Source organism: Lampris incognitus, chromosome 17, assembly GCF_029633865.1.
Source record: "Lampris incognitus isolate fLamInc1 chromosome 17, fLamInc1.hap2, whole genome shotgun sequence".
Taxonomy (NCBI): Eukaryota; Metazoa; Chordata; class Actinopteri; order Lampriformes; family Lampridae; genus Lampris; species Lampris incognitus.
The window spans coordinates 31,050,772-31,059,372 of record NC_079227.1 but is presented as its reverse complement, the minus strand read 5'-3'; the positions used below and the strand labels follow the sequence as shown (position 1 = coordinate 31,059,372).

The 8,601-nt window shown below is 48.1% G+C and overlaps 1 protein-coding gene across 1 annotated transcript in view; it reads left to right on the top strand.

Annotated features, from left to right (window-relative positions):
- LOC130127186 (putative uncharacterized protein MYH16) overlaps positions 1–8,601 on the top strand; it is a 36,947-nt gene that overhangs the window by 6,589 nt on the left and 21,757 nt on the right. Inside the window, exons 6-7 of the mRNA XM_056296757.1 lie at positions 324–414; positions 4,880–4,936. Of these exons, the coding sequence (XP_056152732.1) occupies positions 324–414; positions 4,880–4,936 (148 nt within the window). The remainder of the gene's footprint in view (positions 1–323; positions 415–4,879; positions 4,937–8,601) is intronic.

Here is an 8,601-nt window from a genome sequence, read left to right as displayed (position 1 = left end):
TCTGTCTGCTAGCCGACATTGGGAATATAAATTAGGCCTTATTCTCTCTCTCTTATTCTCTCTCTCTCTTATTCTCTCTGTCTCTCTTATTCTCTCTCTCTCTTATTCTCTCTGTCTCTCTTATTCTCTCTCTCACTTATTCTTTCTCTTATTCTCTCTTATTCTCTCCTTCTCTCTCTCTCTTATGTCTCTCTCGCTCTCTCCCTCTTATTCTCTCTCTCTCTTATTCTCTCTCGCTTATTCTCTCTTATTCTGTCTCTCTTATGTCTCTCTCTCCCTCTCTTATTCCCTCTCTCTCTCTCTCTCTCTCTCTCTCTCTGAAGGAAGGATCTTGAGTTAAGCAATACCACTGCCAAGCTGGAAGCAGAAGAAGTCCTCAACATTGAACTGCAGAGGAAAAGCAAGGAGCTGCAGGTTAGATCCTGCTCTGCATGCGCACGCGCGCGCATGTATGTGTGTGTGTGTGTGTGTGTGTGTGTGTGTGTGTGTGCATAAGCAGGTGTGGCATTGAGATGGGCAAGAGGGGGACATTAAGAGGGCTGAGCTGTTGCTTTCGGGGCATCGGAGAGATGCATTCTTTCCTTTCAGCGCGGCTGCTGGGCTCTGCGCTGTGATTGGACCAGTCATCTCTGAGCTCCCTGCTTGTCAGGAGGTGGTTAATGCACATCCCCTACATCCCAACTGATAACCATCTTCGGCCTCCCTCCAGTGTTGTGCAATGTCGGGTACAAGGGGTGGGTGGAAATGTAGGCCATTCCCACCTCTTGCTTTGTTTTAACCCTTTATGGAGTCTCTCTTGAGGCAATAAAAGATGCTGCCGTTTAATCGACGTTCTTGAATGTTCTTACCCAAAGAGGCTTGCTGGTGTCGTGCTGAATGACCAGTGTTTGAATAATGTACTCTATAAAACTGATAAGCAAGTTGTTGCTGGCACTACCCAGCGCGAGCAAATGTCAAAATGTCATGACTGCATCATGTTAGGAAGCACACCTCCTTGGCATTTTGCTAAACAAACATATGAAACCGTGCGTGATACCGCAGTTGGATTTCAGCATTCAGTCCAGTATAAGGTCAGCCGTTGAGGAGGGAGCCACTTCTTGCATTATCAGTATTCAGCTATGAGGAGCTTCGGTCTGCTTAATCCCATGCACCCTTGCACCGCACCATGCAGTAATGCGCTACCTGTACCGTATTATTTACTGCCACAGGCAAACAGTCAGCGTAAAGTTTACGTTGCAGCTTTTACTGTGATTCTCTCTGTGCCATCGAGGAGATATTCTCAAAGAAAATGTCTGGGGGCTTTTATCGGCTTCACCAGCGCGCCGTTCAGATAAGGTGTTTTGTCTGTCTCCGCAGCTTGATGGAGTGAGTTAAATGGCTCAGAGAGAGACACTGCAGAGACTGACACCGAGACAGAAAGAAAAAGAAAGAGAGCGAGACATTGAAGAACTTTGCACAGTGCCTATGGAGAGATAGATATCTGCTCCTTAGCGCCACCATTGCCTCCAGCAGCCTCATGTTTCATCCGGAGGTTCGAGAAAAGAAACATAGAGTATCTCTGTACGTCGGCTGTCTCTGACTGGACGAGTGAAAGACAGTCCATTTGTCCTAGAGGTTGGACAAGTTTGCACATTTGCTAAAGCTCCGGCATTTTCCCTGTCTTACAATGAGGCCTTTATGTGTGTGTGTGTGTGCATGTTCATATCGGTCTCTGTGTGTGTTTGTGCACTTGTGTGTCTGGGACAAGCTTTCACCCACTGATAAAGATGCAGGTGGACAGAGAGTCACTGAACAACAGGCCGGCTGATCGGACAGCACCCCCCCCCTTTTTTTTCTTTCGCCCACTCACGCCTGCTTTTCATATAAAGGTCATATGAATATGTCCACATAATAAACGCACATTCTGGCCCGGCGGGATCACGGAGATAGCCTTGTGTCTCTCTCATGATAAAGCTCGACCCCACTGCATGTAATGCACTGTAATTCAAAACAGTTGGAGGCCGGGGAGAATGCTCGGGGTCCAAGTGTGCCGGCGAGTTAGTCACTTCACTTCAATAGGGAGTTGGCGGCCCCCGGGCACTTCGTGCTCTTTATTACATGGTCATAAAGCATTTACGTACTACCACGGCGCTGTAAAGGGGTTGCTGTGATCTTAAAAAAAGTAGAAGTTTGGTCTTGTCCAGTTGTCTATTTCAGGCAGGTGTTTGGGTTCTGCTGGTGAGCGTCGCCGCCTGCATTCGGGTGACACACGCCCTCAGAGTCACATGTGGCGATGATGTGGCAAAGACGTGTGTCACCGATTCAGGCTTTGGGGGGGTAGGATATTTTTTTGGTCATATGGTCAACAGGACCCGCTGACCATATCTCTCCAGCCAATCAGAGAGAAAAAAAAACAAAGTCCTTGCGGGGCTATGGAAGCCGTGCACCGCCATCTGAAGGCATTTAAAAGAACAAAGGGCTCAGATTCCACAACCATTGGGGAGAATGGTCCAGAATAATCCGAGCATATGTGGACAGTATGGTGGGCGTGTGTTGACGGGGGGTCCGAAACGATCTGCGTTTGATGCAGAGGAAGGGCTGCCATCGTCCCGCGAGCCAGCAGCATTTCTAATTGCCTGGCCTGTGTTCTTGTTTTCCTCTTCAGGAGTGTGTATGTGTGTGTGTGTGTGTGGGGGGGGGGGGCTCACAGGATGTAACTGCCCACACCACTGAAGATCCCCTCAGACCCAGGCAAGAAGACAGCAGCCATAATTCAACATCTGATTGCAATTCATGGACAATTATAAGGTTTCAGAATGCGGGGGTGGGGGTGGGGTGGGGGGGGCTAAAACATTAAGCACATACATTCACAGAGATCAGAGTCTCGTACCGTCCACAACGGTGATGGGTTAATTTTGTTATTTCACTGCCCGAGTCGGAAGAAAGGATGGAACTGGTTTTGAGGAGGTGTTGCTTTGCACGCCGATCGTTTGACCAAAAAATGTGCAAATGTCAGCAGAGGTGTGAATCGATAATGGATTGGCGAGTCCAGCTAGAGATTAAAAATTGTGTCAGTCTGCTTTTGAGTGGTTTTTCAGACACAGGGATCAGTCAGGGGGCTACATTCCCTACAATTGTATTACTGCCACAATATTTATTTTGAGGCTGGTTTGGGGCTGTTTGGAAAGTGGGAATCTAACTAGAAACAGATATGTTGAGCGGAGCGCTCTGTGTGTGTGTGTGTGTGTGTGTGTGTGTGTGTGTGTGTGTGTAGACCGAGCATGCATGAGGGGGTGTGGACAGTAAAATGCCGGAGGGGATCTACTGGGTGAAGCGGAATGGGAGTGAATGTATGTTTGTCTGTGAGCATTTGTGTGTGTGTATGTGTGTGAGTGTGTGTGTGTGTGTGTGTGGGGGGGGGATACGCTCAGTCAGTCAGTTAGGCTGCTGCTGCCTCACCATGGCTGTGCTCTCTGCAGAGATCTTACGCTGGCATGTGAGTTTTTGTACTAACTTTTCTTTCGTTTCGCCGTCGGTTGTGTTTGTGCCTGGTCTCTCGTAGCGTGACTTTGATGACATCTGTTGAGGGTGTGCAGCGAAAGTTCGCAGCCTTGACGTGTGTTGGTATTTTATTGGACTCATAATGTTGCCGAGCCCACCTGTGGGGTAATTTTTTTTTTCCTGTAGATACACTCGCGTTCATTCATAAAAGTGTTTAACGACGCTGTCGCTGAGGCGAGGCTGGTTTGGGTGTAGCGTTACTCCGGCTGGAGCCTCGCGTTCGTGTGTTTGTGCTGTCAGAAACCCTTGTAGTATGCGGGGCGAGGAGTGCTGTAGCGGCTGAGCGAGGTGTACCACATCAGTGAGGGTCTGCGTTATGGCACTGGATGGCTCAGGGCTACACAGCGTGTCAGACATGCTTCCTGACACGGAGACATGATAGCGCCGCAGATAGCACCAAACACGACCTGACTCGAGAGGATGTGGCGACGTCGGGAAAACCAATATAAAATGTCATAAAGTAGTGGGGTTCTTTGTACTGAGATTTGGTAATGGAATTCGTCTCATTTTATTTATTTGCATATGCATGTGGCTCTTAGAGCACAAGTGTTGTCGTTCAAGGCTGAAGATGAATATTACAAGGTTTATTTTGAGAAGTTAGGAAAGCATGCCAGTACTTCACGAACTATCACTTAACGGTGGTTTTAAATTACTCGGGTAATTGCTGCTGCCTGACAAAACTAATGACAATTATGGCCGGACTGCATTTCCCACCCCTGGGCTGCAGGTACGACTGCGTTTCTCATTTGAGCTCGGGTTCAAAAAAAGATGTTCGAGAACCGCTTAAGTAACCTTTCGACTTCTATCAGTGCAAACGTACTGAGTGATCAAACCGTAGCGCTGACGGGTTGCATGCTGACAGTGCTGAACTGCAGCCAGACGTCCAAAAGAGAGAAAACAACAACACATAGGCGACATCCCTAGAATGCAGGAGAGCGGCGTTGATGCTTTTCTGTCGAGCTGACCGGACATAGCAGACCCAGCCCTGGGTCAGAATACAGATAATGAGGGTGGCTACAGACATTTTTGCTCTAAATTGCTACCTGAGGAAAAAGCCAGTGGCATGCCAGAGCCCAAGAGAACGCAGAGTGTATGAGGCGGCCTTACCACACAACCCCAACCAGAAATAGCAAACAATCTAAGGGAGGTGACGCCCCATTTGTCCTGTGTCAGAACGATGTAGAGCACTGCGAGAGCGGCTCATAAAATCTGTCAGAAAATAATGGTTCAGTGACATTTTAACTGTGTTTAAGTCAAGTCAGCCCAACTGTTTATTTGCAGTGTTAATACAGTTTTTGATTCAAATTGCCACCATAGTTTCATCTCGTTCTCTCTGCAGGCCCGCATCGAGGAGCTCGAGGAGGAGTTGGAAGCCGAGCGGGCCATACGAGCCAAGGTACAGTATACCTGCCTCACTGTAAGTACTGTAGTGTATTCTCCTCTCAGCTTTCTCATCTGAACCAGATGGGAGATGAGGCCTCAGTTTGCTCATCTGTCAAACTGCAAAGGAGATAAGAAGGTTCTGCTGTGCTGTGAGATGAGCCAGGCCCGGCACCACGCCATACAGCATCACAACTCTGTGCTGCTGAAAGCTTCAGAGATACAGCCTATCGGGGTGTCCGGGTGGTGTGGCGGTCTATTCCGTTGCCTACCAACATGGGGATTGCCAGTTCGAATCCCCGTGTTACCTCCGGCTTGGTCGGGTGTCCCTACAGACACGACTGGCCGTGTCTGCTGGTGGGAAGCCGGATGTGGGTATGTGTCCTGGTCGCTTCACTAGCGCCTCCTCTGGTCGGTCGGGAGAATAGCATGATCCTCCCATGCACTACGTCCCCCTGGTGAAACTCCTCACTGTCAGGTGAAAAGAAGCAGCTGGCGACTCCACATGTATTGGAGGAGGCATGTGGTAGTCTGCAGCCCTCCCCGGATCGGCAGAGGAGGTGGAGCAGTGACCGGGATGGCTCGGAAGAGTGCTTTAATTGGCCGGATACAATTGGAGAGAAAAGGGGGGGGGGTTAAAAAAAATGGGGGGGGGATACAACCTGTCCAAAACCATCTTCTCTGGTCTCATATTTTAGAAGATGGTTTGTCAATGTAAAGTTATCCAAAACTTTAAAACTGATGCCTTGTTGTGAAAATATGACTGAAGCCCGTTGAGAAACCATCCTCCTGATTATCAACACAATTAAACTTTTTCACAGGAAACCGAGCTGCTCCTCATAATAAATGACATCATCTAATACCTTCATTTGATTGGACGATCAATTGAATTCTCATCGCCAAGTCAGTCTGTCGGTCTGTTTTTGAACAGTTGCCTAGCAACATCATACAAGTTAGCTCACTTGCTAGCTATCAATAAAGAGTCTCGTGAATTCAGCCTCTCGAGAGCTGGCTGTGCTCACAGATGATGCATTGAAACAGTTATAAAAAGAAAAATCAAATGATGCTTCTGAAGCCGAAAAAATTAAACTCTTAGTATTGATTTTCCACTATAAAACCCGTCCGAGTGAATCAGAGTCATTACACTGGGACTTGTTGGCGAACTGGAGGGAAAATAAACGAGGGAGAATCAAGATAAGTAAAAGCTGAGGGGATGTGAAATAGAGAGGGAAGTTGTGCTGAATGGAGGTCAAATGGCCGGTCTGTTGTCAGTGTGGGGTGCATTGGTTGGTTCTGTGCCTCTCGTCACCCCAAACCATCTGCACCTGTGATAATAAACCGGGGAGGGTGGGGTGGGGGGGTTGTGTTTCTGATTAACATACAGGGCAACCCCAGAGGCAGAGAAGGAGCCCCCCACATCCTTTTTCCCCTGTGTTTTATTTCAAATTTTTCTGTTTCCCAATCTTTCTCTCCTTCGTGCACACACACACACACACCCAGCACAATAACAGAAGAACAGACCTTTTTTCTTCCACCTTCCTCCCCAGCACAACACAGTCTGCTGCAAGTCTTCCTCGTTCTGAATGTGAAAGCTTAAAGCAAGATGCAACAGCCGGAGCCTCGCTCGTATAATACCCCTCTCTGCCGATGGCGGGTGATTTACAGCTTGCTGTTTCAAAGGGGACTCTACAAGTATGTGTGTCTGAGACATACAACGTGGTTGCCCCTCTTAAGTCTAACTGCAGTTTCCATGTTACAGTAAGTAGGGGCAGAAAATGAAAAGCTACATATTTCACCCAAGTGTTGAATAGAATGACAGTGGCCCCCCAGGGGCATGTTTTGCACACCTCTCCCCTCCCTGGGTGGTATTCCTAATGGCACCAAGTTCTCCCCCCAACCTGCCACTTCCATCCGACCCCATAGAGCACTAAGAAAGGCAGGTAGAGACACGCCGGGCTTTATCTGTCGCACACACTGCCTTCGGAGGAGCTCAAATACAACATACCACCACCGCCGCAGACAAGCTCCCCATTGTTAGGCTTCTGCTCCTCAGGTCACACCGGCAGATAGCATCAGGAGATGGGAACTGACAGACAACACTATTTTCCATGGAATCTTCCTCCAGTTGGAATGCCAGCCGGTCACACACACACACGTGCACGCACATATAGACATACGCCTGAATATGCCGACACCAGCACCAGGTCTGAATACTGCGTTCAAGACAACTTGGAACAAGTGGGAAAAAATAAGATCTGACTTGTGAAATGGCTGATTCAGCTTTCATCAAAACTGGAATTACAGGTGGGAAATTCAGGTATCATTTTAGGGATCTGGGTTATCCGACCTGAGGAGGTGAGGTGAGGTCACAGTGAGAAAAAGTGGAGTGAAAAATGGCGGCATTTTGATGTCTAGTTACATGATATGTGTTAGTATCATCCATGTTTTGCATTCATTATAGTGATATATCAGAATCAGAAACACTTTGTCATTTGAGTTCATGCACTTGCGCACATGAAATGAAACATCATGTCCCCCAGCCCACAGCAGTGCAACACAAAGACAAAAACACATATCCAAAAACTACAAGAACTACAAGAACACACATATCCTAACAAATATATCTCAACTAAACAAAAAAAATCACTGTCCTGGGGAACGAATGCCAGCCAGGATGACTGTCAGAACTGCCGGTCTGCAGGGGCTAACAGTTAGCTTAGCCTGTCCTGCTTCTGCATCTTGTCAGACTGCCCTCGGCGTTTCCTCTTTGGGTGCAGCTCCGGGCAGGGCCGTGGTCCTTGGGCCCACCAGATGCAGCAGACCAAGCTCTCCCAGCCGTGAAATCTGAAAGTTAAAATTCCTATCGACCACGTGTTTTTGCTAGGTTTTTACCAGGTTAGCTAGATAACCTCTGCTTGCTCAGATGAAATAACCATCTGACAGGGTCCACGTCTCCCCTCAAATGAACAGTATGAACATGTTACACCGCAAGTCAGAAATTTCCAACTTGAAATGTCAGAGTTCTGAGTTGTCTTGAACGCAGCCTCATCCTCTCACGTGCTGGTATATAAAATGCACCGGCATGTGTGTACCTACAAAAGACAAATGCACGTGTATGTTCTATCACGTTCCCTTGCAAACTAAGGTGAAACCCCCCTTTCTTACGAGGGGACTGTCAGAGCGTGGACCTGCTGGGGGTGTTGGAACTGAGTGGTTGTGTGGCGAGCGCTGAGCTGGACTGGCTGTTGACTCTGGCGGTTTAGTGGAGGAGAGCGATGAGTGAACTGAGGAACTCTGTCAGTAAGAGCTTCACACACAGCCAGGTCAGAGATCAGTGTGTGTGTGTGTGTGTGTGTGTGTGTGTGTGTGTGTGTGTGTGTGTGTGTGTGTGTGTCTGGTGGTAAACACGGGAGGATGTACCTTTAAAAGCAGCCCCCACTTAGAAGAGAAAGGAGTCTCCTTCTTGGCCCCTTCAGATCTGAATGAGCATCATCTGTTTTCACTTGACTAGCCTGAGGTCCACTGACTCTGCTGTCAGGGAGGCCTGAGACGACAGACTTTTACAGACCCCTCTCGACATCGACAGCTGTCTTTAAAACAGCTGTAAAAGATTGATGTAAAAACAACAAGCGCTTTTAACTAGGCAGGCAACTGACTGTTTGTTACGTTAAATGGTGCAGA